This window comes from Toxotes jaculatrix, chromosome 14 (assembly GCF_017976425.1).
Source record: "Toxotes jaculatrix isolate fToxJac2 chromosome 14, fToxJac2.pri, whole genome shotgun sequence".
Lineage (NCBI taxonomy): Eukaryota > Metazoa > Chordata > Actinopteri > Toxotidae > Toxotes > Toxotes jaculatrix.
This window is the reverse complement of record NC_054407.1, coordinates 1,569,714-1,589,662: the sequence shown is the minus strand read 5'-3', so window position 1 is coordinate 1,589,662 and position 19,949 is coordinate 1,569,714. Positions and strand designations below refer to the sequence as shown.

Below are 19,949 nucleotides of genomic sequence, written 5' to 3'. Positions count from 1 at the left end.
CTGCAACTTAACCATGCCAGCAGTTTTGATTTTGCTGCCCTTGTTCACAACAAGTCTTATAGACTGAATGCATGCTCTTATTTGTTCTTCATTCTTTGCCTGAGGAAAGGCATCACACTTGGCACCTGTGCCGACTTTCATTTCAACTCGAGTGCCAATAACGTGCACACAGAGAAGAGCTTCAACGCTTTCTTTTATCGGTGCATCAGTTCAATCGACAGTCATTTTCAGTGCCATTAACACAGAATGTCTCACCTGTACTGTTATCAGCTTGGTCTGGTTGTATCTGGTGAGCAGTCCTCCTGGTTTCTGCCTGTTGTGGTTCTGTTGTTTGGACCAGGCATGGCACGGTTGAAGAAAAGCTAGGAATTTGTCTCTTTCTGCTGCATGACAACCCACCACAGTTGTCACATTTTTATTTTTCCTGGCTGGTTTTTCATTTTTATCTGCATCAACATTTGTGATGGAGAAGCCAGTGTTTTGTTGTTCTCATCAGGCATCTCATGAATTAATAGATAGAGCTTTAGCTAATGTAAAATCCCTGTCACACAGTAGCACCTTTCTCGAACTTGTGTTTTTCCATTGTGGTGTTGGTTTGAGGGTTGCACATCTCCAGAAAAATTTCTCTTGAGGCATTTAGGATCCTCTTTGAACGGGCATAACATCATGTTACGCAACTAAAGCATCATGCAGGTGTGTTTGCTTTCTGCTATTCAGTGACAGCCAAGCAGCAGCTGACAGCAGACCACACCTCCCCTTTACCTGAAGCTCTTTAAATGCAGCAGCCTGACACCACAATGTCATTGTGTGACTGTCAGGTTGTGTGAATTACTGTCTCAGACCTCTAAAGAACTGCCAGGTTTAACCCCAGAGAGAATTCTGTGAAATTTGTTGTTTGGGACATCTGATCTGAATCCTGACTAAGAACACTTACTGTGGGACGAAACTGCTCTGAAACATCTCAGCTAAACTGCTCTGAAGAACTGAATTTGATTTGAACATGGATTTCTTACAGCTGCCAGGTAAGTGTTATGGTCTATTGCTATACGTGAGAATGGTGGGTGGATTTAATCATGGATTTATGTGGAATGGTAATTACACCAAGCACAAAGTGCTTTTACACAGCTTATTGAGCATAAATTGTTCTAGCAAAAATCATAAATAGTTGAAAAAAAAAATGTGACTTAAGAATGTGACTCATGGACAATGGTCATACAGTCACTGAAATTTAGCGTGACTGATCCAATAACAAAATTCTCCTGATAGTTTTGACATGCTTGGATGGGCACAACAGTGATGTTATAGTACATTCGTGTGATGCTGAAATGATCAGAAATCAGTTTCCTGACTCAAAAAGTCAGAATATACACAGAAACATGGGGGACCAAAGGAAATGTTTGGTTGAGAAACTTTTGACTTTTTGCGTGGGAAGTTTTTGCTCTAATTTGTAATATGGTATAACAAAAGGAAACCGTTGGTTAGGTGTCTCAGGTGTCATGATATATGAGCCATCACCTGAGCCCCTGAGTCATTTCCTTCAACGACTGGCAGTTCTCATCATACTCCCTTCAGCATCAGTTAGTATCATGCATCCTTAGTATTATTTAGCATGCTGCGTTGGAATCAGCAAACAGTTTTCTGTTTGACAGACGTTGCTTAGCCAGTTCACGTTGGACGGATGAATAGATAAATAGGTTATCTGATACCCCGCCCCCCCCCCCCCCCAAAGAAAGAGAGATGTTTATGTTACATTCCAGGCATCAGAAATTCCTGTGAAAAGACTGTATGAAAATGTCTGTTGGCAATAATGGCTGTCTGCAAATGGATGTCCTGTTGGCTTGAGGTTTTGATTGGCATGCCAGAAGTCCAGTAAAAAAAAAACAAAAAACTACAAAACGAGCCGTGATCTGCAAGCAGTCATGTCTGCAGTAAGCTGGCCAAGCACAACATGACAAGGCTTCCAGTCATCTAACACTGCTACACTTAACTATGGTAACCACTGTTATTATTAACACCATATTTAGTGTAAAGCTTCAGGTAAAAAGTCTCACAGATATTCATGTTGACTTACTGTGTATGTGTATATGTTTTACAAATTCTGAGTAATGTTTGAGGGATCAGTAATACATGAGCAGTGACTGGTTTGTGCTGCTCAGTGGAGAATTCAGAGTTAAAGGTTAAGAGTCTCATGAAGAAGGTGGTCAGTATGTCACATAACAGATATTTATGAATTAATTATTACCACTTGATTCATTAATATAGTTTCTTTAATAACTTTTATCTACGTCATAGTCCTGACATCAGAGTCATTAAGGAACTACTTATGAACAACTCAACTCTCAGGTGGAATCGTGCAGCTCTGCCATGATCAGGGTGCCTGACTTAATCTGCTGTCTGTAATGCCTGTAACATGAGTGATCAGGATCAGGTGTTTTTTTTACTTATCACGGATCATGGGCTGCTTTCAAGTTGTTGTTTTGTGCACAGTGTTACTGTGCGTGTGATTCTTATGATCGATCTGAATAACAGCCCACACCCCAACAGTCACTGTAAACTTTCAATAACGCTGATTGTAAAATATCAGAGCACAATGACCTCCAAACATATTGTGTTGTTTCTAACAAGTCCCTCATGAATTCTGGAGAAATAGCTCTAATTAAAAATGTATGTACTATATATGGTATATATGGTATATATACAGATATAGATATATATAGTGAATATATATATATATATATATATATATATATATATACTCCATATATATATATTTATATGGAGTATATATATGGAGTATATATAGATATGGATAGATATATACCGTATATATTACTTGATGTACCCTCTATAGAAAGAGTGGTACACTGGAGAGAGAAAAAAGGATTGATAGACACATAGATAGATAGACAGACAGAGAGATAGCACATTTGCTCTTAGATAAAAAAAGGAGAGTCATGATCAGTAGGACAGAGGAGCGCTATAAGAAGGTCAAAGACTTATTTGTTCAGTCATGGTTGTCAAGCAACATGCACAGTATGCGTAGGATGTTAGACCTTTCTATGGATAAGATACCACTTTGTAAGTGAGTCATAATTCACAGTTAAAATTTGAGTGTCTTTCATAAGAAAACACTAATCCGAGGTGGAATCTGATCTGTTATAGCTGACCAGTAAACTGTAGGAACACTGGTTTTTATAACCTCTAAAACAAGCCACAACTTAACAGTGCAGGCATGCATGTGCACGCTTCATGGGTGCTCTCCAGGAAACATGTGGGTGGATATTACACTGTAATGACTTCTCTCTCTGAAGCTTATCTACAGTTTGCTTATGTAAATGTCCAATCTGTAGATAGATTGTAGGACCATAACTGGCCAGAATCACTGTGCTGACAAGAAGATGGACGGAGGACAAGGCTGTTTAATAGAGAACCAGTATTATATTGTACATTTTGCACTTGATAATATAAGTAACAGCAGACGATAACACAGTCATTGGCATGAATTTGCCAAAGCATTTGCAATTTGTTCAGAAGAATGCATGGGACTAAGTGATGTGGAGGCTGAACAAGTACTTTTCAGAATTTCCTAAGGCTTCCTCATTACAGCAAGTTGTGGTAACTGATTGCCTAACACATTCAGAATTGTATTGGAGTATTTTACACAGTGTTGCACCCAGGAGGAGACCATCACTACACTATTACTCCTCAGTTAAGAAAACTGAGTAGCTATGAGCCATGGTGAGGAGGTGAAGGAGAGAGGAAGGATGACAGAATAACATCTAAAAGGGATTTTTTTTTCAAATAAGTCTTCTTTTGCACAGCTGAGGAGTGGTTTGACGGGTGGTTTGAGCTCACCCACAGTTTTCAAGAGAAACCTTTGTCTTCGCTGACCAACCTGTTCATTGTAGAGGACCAACAGCCATAATGAGGAGATGTTTCACACTCATGCCAGTGACGCACGATGTCAGACAGATCGATGTAAAATTTCAACCTGTGACTAAATCAAAGATAAGATAAGATAAGATAAGATAAGATAAGATAAGATAAGATAAGATAAACCTTTAATAGTCCCACAATGGGGAAATTGCACTGTTACAGCAGCAGAGAAGACACTCAGGATTTACACAATAATACACAATAATACACAACAATAATAATAATAAATACTATAAACAGTAAACAGTATGAAAAAAGAAGAAGAAGAAGGCTGCACATATAGCACCAGTTTTTAAGTCCAGGACAAATGTAGAGCTAGTTCTTTTACTTAATTACTGTTGGTCTGCAGCAAAAAATCCCTAACACATACAGCATGTTTTGGAATTTCAGACAGAGTAATTGATAAATCAGCTGGGAGTGACAAACAGCAGGAAGACCCAGCTGGACTCAGAGACAGAAGACAGACACCTGCTGACTTCAGCAGCATCTACAGCAAAGGTGAGAGTTCATTGTGTCCAGGTGTGGTCCATATGATAGTCTGAAGGGCTGACATGAGGGTTCTGCCACTGAAGGGCAGCATGTTAATTTTTGTTTGTGTGTGTGTGTGTGTGTGTGTGTGTGTGTGTTTGTGTTTGTGTGTGCTTGTGCAGACCTGCTCCCAGCTTCAGGTGGTGAGAAGATGACCAGGAGATTTCTGCAGGAGCTGGTTAACATCTTGATGACGTATCTCTGCAAGTCAAGCCAGAGGAGTTCCAAGGTACCCAGCTGCTCAACATTATAAACACTGTACTGTAGGACCGCTGTGTTTAAACACACTAACACAAACACACTAATGTACACTATCTGAACATGCTGCTCAATGATACTCAAACTTTTCTGGGCTAATAGCTGGACAGGAAATGATAAGGTTTAGGTTAGGTTTAGTGAACACTGCTGGTAGATATCAACAGAAAGTAAAGAAGGATGTAGAACTGTTGTCAACCAATGGAAATCTTTGTGTGGAAGGATGTAGTGAATGATTTTGGATATAAAGCCAATAAGTTGTGAAAATGTGTGAAGACTTTATATTAATAAATATCCATCCATCCATCAGCTATACACCTTTGTCCATGAGGGTCACAGACACTAGGCAAGAGGCACCCTGGACAGGTCCATCTCAGGGTTGACATATAAAGACAGACAACCATTCACACGCAATTTAGAGTCTCCTGTTAACCAAATCTGCCAAGTCTTTGGACTGTGGGAGGAAGCTGGAATACCTGGAGGAAGCCCACACCAGCACAGGAAGAACATGCCAACTCCACACAGAAACCCAGAATCTGAAGCTTTGAAGTTTTAGTTATATCAGACATGTATGTACTACCATGCTGCCCACATAATTAGTAAATAGGAGACAAAAACTGCTTCTTGTTATTTAGGTCCTGGACTTCCACCATCCTCACCAGCTGAAGGAGGGACTGGAGGGCTTCAGTCTGGACCTGCCTGATCAACCAGAGACTCTGGAGCAGATACTGGTAGACTGCAGAGACACCCTCAAGTATGGTGTCAGTACAGGTGTGTGTGTGTGTGTGTGTGTGTGTGTGTATGTGTGAGTCTGTATGACTTTAATTTATAAGAGATGATGAAAAATGTCCAAAAATGATGCTAAGATGAGAAACTTATGAGATGAGAAATGTAGGAACAGTTGATTCTGTGAAGTGAAATTCATACAGTTCAGTTTACACCTGCACAACAATATATGAAAGAAATAATGAATATAAAACTGATGTACCCACTTCTCCTAAGTCTGCCCAGTAACCAAATTTTATTATTCACAGTTTTACAATTAGTGCTCACTGCTAACCTGGCATGAGAGGCTATGGTCACTGATATGCATACATGTGAACCCCAGGACACGTGTGTATACACACATACAATAGCATTTCTAGTTTACTTGTGTTATGCCTTTAGTTTGTGTTGCATTGAGTGCTCTAAATGGAAATTAAATACTACAACACCAAAAAAAAAAAAAAAAAAAAAAGGTGAAGACCCATCAGTAAAATGATTGACCAACCATTTTTGATTATAGCAAGCTTTGCAGTTTCAGTTATATCATAGTCAGACGTGTATGTAGCCACCTCATCTCTTTATCTGCTTGCCCTGTGACCTATGACCTTTATTCTTCCAGGCCATCCCCGTTTCTTCAACCAGCTGTCTTCAGGTCTGGATGTGATTGGTGTAGCTGGCGAGTGGTTGACCTCTACAGCTAACACTAACATGTAAGAGCTTATCACCAGTGGTGGAAAACAACATTTAAGTATATTTACTCAAGTATTGACTTTCATTTAATCTGCAGTTCAGAAAGCTAAACATGAGATGTTTATCACTTAGTTATAATGTGAAGTACGTGTCTTTACAATACAATACAATGCATGTCCTCCCCAGGTTTACATATGAGGTGTCTCCTGTCTTCATCCTCATGGAGGAGGTTCTGCTGAGGAAGATGCAGAGCATTGTGGGATGGTCTGACTATGAGGGAGACGGAATCTTCTGTCCAGGTAACACGTGCAAGGAAGGTAGTGCAGCAGAGGCTGTGTGGATGAACTGCTGTTTTGATAAATGCAGTTAAAAGTAAACACTGAAAAAAGTTATCTTTATTTTGCCTCAAGCTAGTACCTGTGCTGCCACACACTGTCAACATGCAGTTTATAGTCTTTACTTTATAGTATTAGGATAGAAGTATGCTGAGAACAACAGAAACAGCACAAACAATAGCAGTGACTGCTACTTGTTCACCCTGTGCCTTCTGTTTTCTGAAGGAGGCACAATCGCAAACCTATACAGCATCCTGGTGGCCAGATATCACTTCTACCCCGAGGTGAAGACCAGAGGGATGGGAGCTCTCCCTCGACTGGCCCTCTTCACTTCTGAACATGTAATAACACTTCACGCTCTAACTGTGAGACTCTGTGGAGTATGTGGATTTAGCCTTAATTAGACCCGTAGGTATCAGCCCTCAGTTTTTTTTTCGCACCTAAATCAATTTTTTTTTGCTGGTTCAAGCAAAAAATAAAAAAAAAGTAAGAATACTGAAATAAAAGTTACTGTAAGGAGCTGCTGCTGCTGCAGAGAGAAACTGTTTGGATCTGATGTTTTTATAAAGACTGACTGACTAATATTACAAACACCATATTGTGACCACCGTCGTGTGGTCCGACAATTAGTGCCCTGACAAAGGCCTTAGTCCCAAATGTCTGTGCTTTAAATAATATTTCATATTTCAGACATTTCTGCAGACTTTCCACTTTATCTTATGTAATGATTTCATTCATAGCAGTATAGTATATTATAGTATTTTGTAGTATTGTATAACGTAGGATAGTATACAGGTGCACGTCAGGTGAAACTGACATGCACGCCTGGGAGCGTCTTCTTCTTAGACGCAGACAATGCAGGCACTTCTTTCAGCCCGAGAGTCATTGTGGCGAGACCAATGAAGATGAAAGGCTGTTTGTGTTTTCCCTCATTCAGAGCCACTATTCAGTGAAGAAATCTGCGGCCGTGCTGGGGATGGGCAGTGAGAATGTTTTCATGGTGAAATGTGATGAAAGGTGGGTAAGTGAGACACTCACCATGCACACGTGTTTGTTCACCGTCAGTGTGATGCACGACAAAAGAAATGTTTGCTCACCTGTTTCAGCTTTATGTGTGTGTCCTCGTGTGTGTGTGTGTTGGGGGGAATTTTTTTTTTTCCTGCATGTGGGCTTGCTGTATATTACATATTTAAAGCATAGTGTTTAATCATTTGTGTTCATTAGAATACATTTTACTGTGAACAGTTCCTGCTCACTGAACATCTGTCTTCTTCTCTTTTGGTCCTTGAAGAGGGAAAATGATTCCCGCTGAACTCGAGTCTTGCATTGTTACAGCTGAAGAGAAGGTATGAATGGAAAGTTTAAAAAAAGTCCTGTTTTTTATGATAGAAAACAAAATGTGCTCAAACTGTCCCCATATCCCATAATCTCACCAAAATCCTCTCACCAAATTTCACTGACATTTGTTGTATAATATGGCAAAGTATAGTACCGTACATACATATAATGAGGTGAGTTCTGTGAGTTCCAGGGTTTGGTTCCCTTCTATGTGAACGCGACAGCAGGAACCACGGTGTACGGCGCCTTCGATCCTCTCAGCGCCATCGCAGACATCTGCCAGAGACACACAGTGTGGATGCATGTTGATGTAAGGTGCCCCACATCTCTGTCTCACACACACACAGGCCCCTTCTCTGTTATGAGTGAAGTGAGGGAATAGAATTTTTATTTTTGTGTCATGCATATAACTATCTCCAGTCTGCATGGGCTTACCCATAAGACACCATAAATTCAGAGCCAGGACCAGAGTGTGCCAAAAGTTCAGACAATCCTCTGCCATCTTGATTAGACGACTGCACAGTTGGATCCTTTCACATTTTTGCTGACACTGATTCTGGTACCCAGCACACGTCTCCCTGCCCTCCCTCCATTTGCTAGAATCTGTGAACCCCCATAAAACATTTTAAGCCCCACTGTAAGAGCAAAACCCGAGGGAACATTACAAGGAACAAAAACAGGCAAACTGACAAAGAGTGAGGGGAACACAGAGACCAAATACATTAGTGGAATACAAAGAGACACAGGTGAAACAAAGCAGGGTGGGGCAGGTAATCACAAAGGAAAACAGAAGTCCTGAATAAAAATATAGAGCTGGAAAATGAGCATAATAGTCACAGAGTCACCAGATATCCTTTGTTGTAAACGTCTTCTGTCACTTGTTTAGTTTTTTCGAGAGGCAATAGTTTCAGACATCCAGCGTTGGGATACTGGCAAACAAATAAGTTTTTTTACTTGTTAGAAGATCCACAAATCAGACTGCTACTTTACACAAAAGTTCAATAGCTTTTGTTGGCAGCAATCAGATCAAACGCACACAAATCCTGCGTCACAATGAATATTTAGTGTTACACACACATACACACATGACCTGATACAGGGCAGAATGCGCGGGACTTAAATGAATCAGTATTGTGTCTTTGACTGTGGGCCTGCAGGCAGCGTGGGGCGGAGGCCTGCTCATGTCAGACAGACACAGGATGAAACTACAGGGCATTGAACGGTAACTGCATCCACACACAACCTGACCACATCACACATGAGCTTTCTCTTCTGTGGGACATCACTACAAACACTCTGTGGACCTACAGCTCGCTCTGAGTTTAGCTTGTTGCCCAATGGATCATTTTATTCATAACACACCTGTAACACACCTGACCTGATTTCCTTTCTATTAATCTTTGCTGGTTATTTTCCACAATGTCAGTCTTACTCCAGTTAAACACGATTGATGGTGATGTGATGATGGTGATGTGTCATTATAATTCTGTGAGGGACAAACAAAAAGCTTGACCCATGATTAAGGCCCAGTCCAGATGCTGTTTCAGCTTGGTTAGCAGCAGGAGCTAAGGTTGCTAATGTCAGTCAGTCAGTACTGAACTGCTGCTGTTTGATTTTTTTTTTTTTTTTTCCAGAGCCTGGTCCGTGACATGGAATCCTCACAAGATGATGGGCGTCCCTCTGCAGTGCTCTGTCATCCTGGTCAAGAAGAGAGTAGGAAATGATCCTCTGACCCATGTTCACTGTGTATCTACCATAGATTGCAGTACACATATGTACCTGCAACCTGTTCAGAAGCCACAGGGAGGTGGTTAGACAGGGATGGAAAGTATTTAATATTCAGGACTTTGACACCAGAGACTTGAGCTGATATCATCTGTGCTGTGTCCTGAGTGTGAAAGCTCTGTTAATCAAGCTTTAGTTGGCATACAAAAGAATACAATTTATCACAAAGAATATCACAAGTTTCCACAAATTTTAAAACCTTCAAAGGTTGGTTCAGTCTGTGTTTTCAAGGTCACAGCATCCTGAACCTGCTGAAGATGTACCTGAAAAGATAACTTAAGCAACATTTTTTTTTCTTTTGGTATCTGTATTGAGCGAGTCCACCAAGACCTCAGACTGCTGTTTAGGCAAGATAGTGAACCCCAATTTACCCTCAATGTTATCATCAGTACATTTGTAAAGTGCTGTTTCTTGCTATAATGTTCCATGTCTGTCTCCTCTGCAGGGTCTGTTACAGAGGTGTAACGAGCTGGGGGCTGAGTACCTTTTCCAGACAGACAAACCCTACGACGTGAGCTATGATACTGGAGATAAGAGCATCCAGTGTGGACGACATGTCGATGTCTTTAAATTTTGGCTCATGTGGAAGGCAAAGGTATTCCTGTACAGAATAAATGTGACTGTTCTCTAACATTCTGACACAGCACTTCACACTCAAGCTAGACTTTGAGGGACAGAAGGGAAGGACCACTGTAGACTTCACTGTCCAGGGCTGGTCAGGAAAAACCTGCCGTGGACCTCCTGGTCCAGTTCCATGCAGTCTGGAAACAGAAGGAATAAAGAATCGGCTGAAGTTGAAGTTGGTTTTAGTGATGGTCAAATAAAATGAAATGAAGTTTAACTGAACATTGATTGACATGTTATGTGTGTCTGTTTGGTGACATAACGTTTAACATTATTAGGAGCTGCTTGGTTTTACAGTTTGTTCATTTTTGCCTGATGTTATCTGAGTTTAACCCCTTTGTGAGACTGATGCAATAAGGAGTCTGTATGCCTGTTTAACTTTTTGTATCTCTGTCGTCGTCTCTGTCTCTGTGTCTCTCAGGGCTCAGAGGGCTTTGGGTCTCAGGTCAATAAATGCTTAGAGAATGCTGAGTATCTGTACGACCAGCTGCAGAGGAGGACAGACTTCGAACTGGTCTTTAAAAACAAGGTAAGACCAGAAAAAACGTTCAAATTATTGATTTATCTTTAAAAATAAATTTTTACCCTCATGTCTGTCTGATGTTTGTTCTCTTCAACACATCCTGGACAAAGGAAATGATACAAATCTGAAATATGGCCAATCTGCTCCCACACAGTCCAGGCAGGAAATAATATCTTACTCGTTCATGCAGCATCCAGTGGTCGCAAGTGCTCAGCTGCGTTAACCAGCATCCATTTATTTATTTACTTCTTTTCATTTCAAATGTCAAAAAGCTTGCTATTTGTCCTAGGCGGCTAAACCTTTGCACACAGCTGTGTTTATGTCTTGTTTCTGGGTTTTGTTTGGTGTCCAGCTCTTTGTTTTTCCTTTCCTTATAGTTCATTATCTATCTAGATTACTAACCAGTCCTTTACGGGGCGTGTTCTGTCCTCTGCCTCTCTCACACAGCCAGAGCACAGTAACGTGTGTTTCTGGTACATCCCTCCCAGTCTGAGGGGACTGCCACCTGGACCTGACAGAGATACAAGACTCCATCAGGTCAGTACAGAACATCGCAGTGGTGCCACCGCAGTGGTGCCACCGCAGTGGTGCCACCGCAGTGGTGCCACCGCAGTGGTGCCATCGCAGTGGTTTCACCGCAGTGGTTTCACAGCAGTGGTGCCATCGCAGTGGTGCCATCGCAGTGGTTTCACCGCAGTGGTGCCATCGCAGTGGTGCCATCGCAGTGGTGCCATCGCAGTGGTTTCATCGCAGTGGTGCCACCGCAGTGGTTCCAATAGCAGTGGTTCCACCGCAGTGGTTTCACCGCAGTGGTGCCATCGCAGTGGTTTCACAGCAGTGGTGCCATCGCAGTGGTTTCACAGCAGTGGTGCCATCGCAGTGGTTTCACCGCAGTGGTGCCATCGCAGTGGTTCCAATAGCAGTGGTTCCACCGCAGTGGTTTCACCGCAGTGGTGCCACCGCAGTGGTTTCACCGCAGTGGTGCCATCGCAGTGGTTTCACCGCAGTGGTGCCATCGCAGTGGTGCCACCGCAGTGGTTCCAATAGCAGTGGTGCCATCGCAGTGGTTTCACCGCAGTGGTGCCATCGCAGTGGTTCCAATAGCAGTGGTTCCACCGCAGTGGTTTCACCGCAGTGGTGCCACCGCAGTGGTTTCACCGCAGTGGTGCCATCGCAGTGGTTTCACCGCAGTGGTGCCATCGCAGTGGTGCCACCGCAGTGGTTCCAATAGCAGTGGTGCCACCGCAGTGGTTTCACCGCAGTGGTTTCACCGCAGTGGTGCCACCGCAGTGGTGCCATCGCAGTGGTTTCACCGCAGTGGTGCCATCGCAGTGGTTTCACCGCAGTGGTTTCACCGCAGTGGTGCCATCGCAGTGGTTTCACCGCAGTGGTGCCATCGCAGTGGTTTCACTGCAGTGGTGCCATCGCAGTGGTTCCAATAGCAGTGGTTCCACCGCAGTGGTTTCACCGCAGTGGTGCCATCGCAGTGGTTTCACCGCAGTGGTGCCACCGCAGTGGTGCCACCGCAGTGGTTCCAATAGCAGTGGTTTCACCGCAGTGGTGCCATCGCAGTGGTTTCACCGCAGTGGTGCCATCGCAGTGGTTTCACCGCAGTGGTGCCACCGCAGTGGTGCCAATAGCAGTGGTGCCACCGCAGTGGTTTCACCGCAGTGGTTCCAATAGCAGTGGTTTCACCGCAGTGGTGCCAATAGCAGTGGTGCCACCGCAGTGGTTTCACCGCAGTGGTTCCAATAGCAGTGGTTTCACCGCAGTGGTTCCACTGCAGTGGTTCCACCGCAGTGGTGCCACCGCAGTGGTTCCAATAGCAGTGGTTCCACCGCAGTGGTTCCAATAGCAGTGGTGCCATCGCAGTGGTTCCACCGCAGTGGTTCCACCGCAGTGGTTCCAATAGCAGTGGTGCCACCGCAGTGGTTTCACCGCAGTGGTGCCACCGCAGTGGTTTCACCGCAGTGGTGCCACCGCAGTGGTGCCATCGCAGTGGTTTCACCGCAGTGGTTTCACCGCAGTGGTTTCACCGCAGTGGTGCCATCGCAGTGGTTTCACCGCAGTGGTGCCATCGCAGTGGTGCCATCGCAGTGGTTCCAATAGCAGTGCTTCCACCGCAGTGGTTTCACCGCAGTGGTGCCATCGCAGTGGTTTCACCGCAGTGGTGCCACCGCAGTGGTTTCACCGCAGTGGTTTCACCGCAGTGGTGCCACCGCAGTGGTTTCACCGCAGTGGTGCCACCGCAGTGGTGCCAATAGCAGTGGTGCCACCGCAGTGGTGCCACCGCAGTGGTTTCACCGCAGTGGTTCCAATAGCAGTGGTTTCACCGCAGTGGTGCCACCGCAGTGGTTCCAATAGCAGTGGTGCCACCGCAGTGGTTCCACCGCAGTGGTTTCACCGCAGTGGTGCCATCGCAGTGGTTCCACCGCAGTGGTTCCAATAGCAGTGGTGCCATCGCAGTGGTTTTACCACAGTGGTTCCAATAGCAGTGGTTTCACCGCAGTGGTGTCATCGCAGTGGTTTCACCGCAGTGGTTCCACCGCAGTGGTGCCACCGCAGTGGTGCCATCGCAGTGGTTCCACCGCAGTGGTTCCATCACAGTGGTTCCTTCAGATTCATTCAGTTATGAACAGGCACATCTACAACACTGTCCCCACTGCTCCAGACCAATTTCACACTCAACATTTACCATGGTAGAAAAGAGTTTAAAGGAGACTGACATAATAAAGAAAAGATGCTCATACTGATCGTGATCTTCATTTCTTCCATCTCTGCAGGTGGCTCCTCGCATCAAAGGCAGGATGATGGAGAAGGGCTCTGTCCTGATTGGCTATCAGCCTTTGGGGGCCCGAGTAAATTTCTTCAGGTGTGTGTTCTCCAATCCTGCAACACAGCAAGAAGACGTTGACTTCCTGTTGGATGAGATTGCCCGGCTGGGCCATGACCTATGACCTCTGATGTGATTGCTTGGTCTCACCCCAGTTTGTGTCATTTAGAAGGAAACGGGTGCATGTACCATTAGGCCATACTGCATCCAGCTGACACACACAGTCTAATGTTGGTGCACAGGATTTTGATAGTTACTTCCAGCTGTGCTCTACAGCCTCTGGATTATATGACTACTTTGGATCATTGTATAATATTACTGTCCTACAGCATAAAGGAGCACACCCAGCCTTGAACAGGCAGTGGTGGGCTATCATTTACCCTCTGGCATTTTATGTTTTCCCACTAACCAACAAGCCCATCTGCTGTGTTAATGTGTTATTTAAGGTTTTAGAGCTATTTCAATCAAATTTATGGATCTGAAAATATGTTTTAGTGTCTCTTTGGTGTAGACCACTTTATTAGTTCAGCTGAGGAATTTATTTCTAGAAGAGATTTTCACTGCTTTGCCTCCTGTTCAACCCCTTCCAATCAAATGGCACTTTTTATTTTCAAACGCACACACACACAGCAGCTGTGAGATTATCACTCACGCTTCAGGGGGTGCATCTGTGTTTTTAGTGACTTATCTAGACGAAATAAATTCCTTTGCATCCAACTCCTCACTCCACTGTGCACTGTGCCTTGAAGGTATAAGCAGGAAAGTAACTGGCAGGTTCTCAGGAAAACATGCACAAACATGAAGCTCAAACATTTTTATTCTGTGTATGAAGTGAAAGAATTAAAAACTCACCCACAACATGCTGTTAAGATTTTAAGTCATGTATTTAAGAATATATTGATCACACATACAAAACATTTATTGAAAAATAGCATTATTACATTTTACATTTTAAATTCATTTTAATATTTAATTGACTTAAAACCCAGTGGTTGTCTTGTAGACGGGTCAGTGCTCAGTACCGTGGATTCCTTGCATTTCCAACTGGGAGAATAACAAAAGGCACAGAGCGCCATTAATGCATTATGCAAGTTAGTGAGTGAGCAGAAAAGCAGGAGGCTTCGTATGATGACATCTGCCTGTGCCTTGCTAAAGAAAAGTCTTTGTGAAAGAAAGGTTTAAAAATAAAGACACTTGCAGACAGCAAACCACACATCTATGTTTTAAAAATAATACAGTGCAGGTTAAAGAATAAGTCTAGTGCTGGGATATGAGCATCAGTCCAGACATCATAGAAGATTGAAACTGGCAGCTGCTTGTAGATATTAAAGAAATGTGTCCTGTAGTAAAATGGGTCTCTCAGTAGGTACAGAGGACATAGGTTAATATTTAATATTTATCTGTTTAGCAATTTACAGTTTGATCCGTGTATATGTTGAATCTGCACCAAAAAAAAAAAAAAAAAAAAACTGTTCTCAACACTACCAAAATTTCACTCGTCTTTAGTTGGCAGAGGAGCCTTTTTAAAAAAAAAAAAAAGAAAAAAAAAACACACATAAAAATAAATAGAAATCAGCAGACAGTCTGCATTACATGTTCACCATCACTCATTCTGAGACCAGGCCAGGTTCAAGCTGCGATTCTCACCTTTAGATTTCCCAGGTTTGCCGCAGGATCCGTTGTAGGCGTCCTGGTGGCTGCTGTGCTTTTCTGCAGACACACATATGAGGTTGTTAGAAACTTTTTTTTTTTTGTCTGTTCTCCTCTTACTGATTTGAAGAGGGTGGGGTTCTGCTTAAAAAAAACAAAAAAACAAAAAAAAAAAACACAACTGTACACTGATCAGAATTAAGCTACATTATAAAACATCAAAACCTAGTATTTGGTCACTGTCAGTCTGCCTTTGGTGACTGTTTGCATTTTCACATCTCTCTCTCTGGGACAGTGTTCATCCCAGGGCAGGTCTGTTTAAAATAACATGATTTACATTGCTTTGCACTCAAATGTACAAGACATCTGTTACTTTCTGGAGATGGATTATTAAAATAATACATTTAAAATATATATATTTTTAAATAAACACCACACTGTACGATTGAAAGGATGACTGAAATTTCATACAATGGTGAGCAGTATGCAGTGATTCTTATCAGGTATGTTCATAAACCATGTTGAAACTGATTGAGTGCTCTGTTGCCTCCATTCCAGATGATATGCATTACCTGAACCTCTGTTCTTCCACTGGCCATGCCTCTTCTGGTTTCTCTGTGTGTGTCCATTCATGGAGCATATTTCAGCCACACCATAGTTTGCCTTCTTAACTATGAGACAAACAGTTCAGAAGCATTACACCACATGAGAGGACACAGCTAAAACATTCACTGTGGAATCAAGGTGGAGATCACCTGGATATTTAAAAGGATGCCTTCTGTTCTGTCCCATGTTGCCCTTCAGCTCTTCACAGAAACACAGTCGCTCCTGTAACTCAGTACACTGAGTTCCACAGTCCACTAAATGTCCCTTGGATGGAGACACTTCAGCCAGTTTCAGGTCAGCCATTGGCACACACAGTAGCTCATTTCTCAGCTGACTGACTTCTTCATTCCCACATCCTCCATCCTCCACCTCAATATCTACTCCGTTTTGGCCAATCAGGTGGCCTGTAGGTGAGAGTTTTTCTCCTGCTGCAGAGCTCAAGGGGAGAGTTTCTTCCCGCTCAGGAGAGCAGGGGGTTTTCTCCTGCTTCTCATTTATACCAAGTGATTCCTGGTTTGGGCTTTGATTAGCCTCTGGTTCAGAAGACCTATATTCATCTGCACCCTCTGCAGTGGGGAAGGACACAACAATTTTAGTCTGCAGGCAAGTAGGGGAAGTTAGGGGATCCTTTTCTGAAGTTGCCGTACCCTGGCCTTGCTTCAGTTCTCTCATTTCAGAGGCAAAAATTTCAATCTCTATTTCTGGCTTCTTTTGTGGACTTCGTTTCTCAGCCGAGGTACTGAAGGTGAGCCAGCTGTCTGACAGTGGAACAGAGTCAGGAGAGGAATATATGCAAGCCTGCCTCCTCTTTCTAGCTTCGACAATTAGGTTGTCATCTTGTGTTGAGTGTCTACAATCTTCAGCTTCCTCTGTCAACTCAACAATTACTTCAGGCTCAAACATGCCATTCTGCAGCAGCCACTCCTTCGTGGGGATAAAAGGGGCTAGAGACTCCACAGACCAAAGAGACTCATTCATTTTTCTCTTCATCTGACTGCTGTTGAAAGACCTTTGAGAGGTAAAGACTTCTACAGAATCTTCAGGTGGATTTGTCTCATTGCCATTTTTTGGCTCATCGTCAGGGAGCTTCTGGGATTCGTTTAGTGAATGCAACAGTTCATCTGTGTAGGGAAGGCAATGCCTAACAGAACCAACCAACTCCACAGGCTCATCATCTCCTCTGGAGTCTGAGAGGAGCTCATAAAGAGCAGAAGGCTTTTTGAGCATCTTGATAACGGTTTCACTGTCCTTTGAACTTAAGATTCTTTCCTCAGCATCATTAGTATCAGTACTATCAGCCACCACTGGGTCACTCTGGGTCTCCGTTGGTCTCTGGTGAACAGATTTTGCATGTTCTAAGTTGGTTTCAGAGGACATCAGCTGGTGGTTGTTCTCAGACAGTGCCTCATCTGCCATTTTCAGCTTTGTTGGCTGCGGCGTGCCCCCTCCCCAACTCATCAGAATATCAGGAATGGAGATGCGTCTCTCTTTGACAACCTCATCCTCTTGTTGAGAAGAGCTACACACAGGGACCATACCATCAGGAGAACCCACAGACCACATATTACAGTGACCTTTTCTGCAAGGGGCAATGTTCTCCTGACCAACACTGTTATTACGGCTCTTTGTTTCCGGAGTTCGTCCAATACATGATTGGACAGTTTTCGTTCTTGTAGGATGTGAGATGTTAAAGCCTTGTTTGTCTGTGGTACCTGTACTGGTCCTGTTTACCTGGAAGTCTTCTAAGGCAGAGCCACGTTTTTGGGAACTGGAGCTTGACGATGGGGAGTTCGAGGTGATTCCATGCCCAGAATCTGAGCTGGCGAGTGGGCTTACCCCACCATAAGCATCAACACCCCTGTGCATGGGTTCTGTTTGGACCTCAGAGTTGACAGTTTCTCTTACAGGTACAGTATGAGGGGGTCGAACTCTGCGAGTCTGGTTTGGGTTCTGGTAGGGTGCGCTGGGAGCATGGACCTGGGGGTGGAGCAAGCGTCTGTAATCAACTGCCTGGATGGGATGGTGGGGCAGAATGTAGGCTGGAGCCTCCATGTAAGGGGGAGGAGGGAATGGGGGCATAACCATACCATAGCCTGAGAGACAGGAAAAAAAAAAACAAAAACAAAAATGAGTCAAATGAACCCATATGATGGTTCAGGCTTAAAAAGACTGGCAATAATAATGAATGACGTAATAAAAGGAAATTACTGGAAAAATCTACAAATGAATCAGACTCACCCATGCCTGGGAAGCCCGTGAAGGGGTTATAGGAGAAGGGCATGGGCCACTGGTAGTGGAGGAAGGGGGGAGGAGGTGGAGCATGAATGTAGAAGACGGGACGGGCAGGGACATGGTGTTGGGGATGGGATGCAGGTCCTGGGTCTTGACTGCTGCTGTGTAGTCCTGGGTCCAGCCGCCCAGAGTTTGGTACACCGTTAGCACCAGAGTTTAGGTTCCCTCCATTTGGTCCTGGGAGAGTCATTTTCAACCTAAATGGGGGGGGTGTTGTGGTAGAAGGTCTGTTAAATCCACTGCACTGGTAATGACTCTGAGTATATTTTAAAGTACTCAGGGAAGAAAAAAAAAATGACAGTTGAGACAATGAAGTGATACTGAATCCTAGCATAAGGATATTGCAGCGGCTTCTGACCTGTATCCACACACATGGATATGAGATGCTTGCCTGCTTTAGATATTTTATACTTGTGATTCAGACACACAAGTGAGGAATAACACAAATGATTCAACTAATCCTGAACTGACTCACTAAATAGGGGATTTATTTTACTTTAAATATCCAGTTTCAAAAAGTTTAAAGTTATTAAAATTTTAATTTGAAAAGCATCATGGCGCTACTGCCACCACCCAAAAAACAATCATACCTCCAAATCTTTCTCATGCATTTTCCATGTTGACTGTAGAGAAAGCGCAGTCACTTTACCTTGATGAGAACTTGCATGTGAAAAGCACAGGGCGAGTGATTAAAACTGAGCAACAGGCACACGCGGGTTTAAGTAGCTGCTGATCAGACAAGTGTGTGCAGCATCAGCTGATTTGGAGTTTTGAAGCCAATCAGGAACAGCCAAGCCTCCTGCAGGGCTGCATGTCAATGCGCCATCAGAACACTAGATGGAGCCAAACATCCAGTCAGACAATGAGCGGCTGTTCTCAAAGCTGCTTCTGAGTCCGGTCCTCCGTCAGAGTTTTTGCCTAAATGATATCTGCTTTGTTTTTTAGTGTCATTGCTTTTCAAGTCAGGAGCGTGTCATTGGAGTACTAATAAATAGTTTTTCTCTTTATGCTCTTTGACTACAAACTATTATAAATACATAGTTTTGTAATTCTAAACTTATTAATTATATCAATAGTTGCTGTAATTAATATTTTCTGTAGTAAGACCTAAACTTTAAAATACATGTAAGCCAGTTTAAATGATTAATTTATAATTGAATTTGAAAAAAAAAAAAAAATAAAAAGGCAAACACTCTTGGTCATTCTATTTATAAATCTGTCTCCCCGCTATATTCCATCTCACAATTCATTTGCTTTCTGCTTTAATATTAATAGCTTTCCCTTTTGTGATCAATGCCATGAAAGCCAAAGAGCATGAATGAATGGTTGAGCATTCAATGATTTTTTTTAAGGCATTCTTTAGCTGCACATTTAATTAACCAGTTTCTAAAAGTATATTTAATTATTCAGCTTTTTGAGAAAGTCAGTACTTACTTACACAATTCTTTCATTCTCTTGTTTCAACTTTCACACACTTTTATTTGAGTCTAGAAGTTTGATGGTGACAATAACTATTACTAATAATTTAAACACCCGTCTCATCTGTCAGTGACAGAATCTGTCACATGGAACGTGGATTATATGGATCTAGAGTACAGGCCTTGGGTTTTCATTCTTTAACATCTTAAAATAAACTTAGAAAGTCAGAAAAACCCAGAGGTATATTCTCTTTGACTTTCCCATCCATATCAAAGGGACAGATCTTTTTTTTTCTTTCAGTGGAGATTTGCAGTAAGATCCTGAGGTCTTGTGAGGTCTAATATGTTTGTATTTGCTGTATTTATCTAAG

General features: G+C 43.0%; 2 protein-coding genes across 2 annotated transcripts; one reads left to right on the top strand and one right to left on the bottom strand.

Moving 5' to 3' along the window:
• The first annotated feature begins 831 nt into the window (after positions 1 to 831).
• On the top strand, positions 832 to 15,215 carry gad3 (glutamate decarboxylase 3). The gene is made up of 16 exons (XM_041055814.1): positions 832 to 1,022; positions 4,327 to 4,434; positions 4,587 to 4,693; positions 5,355 to 5,490; positions 6,104 to 6,194; positions 6,361 to 6,473; positions 6,735 to 6,850; positions 7,447 to 7,526; positions 7,801 to 7,855; positions 8,041 to 8,157; positions 9,005 to 9,069; positions 9,482 to 9,560; positions 10,078 to 10,227; positions 10,678 to 10,785; positions 11,227 to 11,316; positions 13,563 to 15,215. Exons 1-16 carry the CDS (start codon positions 1,001 to 1,003, stop codon positions 13,734 to 13,736), a joined length of 1,611 nt encoding a protein of 536 aa, XP_040911748.1. The 5' UTR covers positions 832 to 1,000; the 3' UTR covers positions 13,737 to 15,215.
• LOC121193023 lies at positions 14,520 to 18,830 on the bottom strand. Its single transcript, XM_041055121.1, has 6 exons — positions 18,751 to 18,830; positions 18,107 to 18,357; positions 16,018 to 17,961; positions 15,835 to 15,933; positions 15,260 to 15,322; positions 14,520 to 14,656 (listed from the first exon to the last, which is right to left on the bottom strand). Exons 1-6 carry the CDS (start codon positions 18,765 to 18,767, stop codon positions 14,628 to 14,630), a joined length of 2,403 nt encoding a protein of 800 aa, XP_040911055.1. The 5' UTR covers positions 18,768 to 18,830; the 3' UTR covers positions 14,520 to 14,627.
• Positions 18,831 to 19,949: the final 1,119 nt, after the last annotated feature.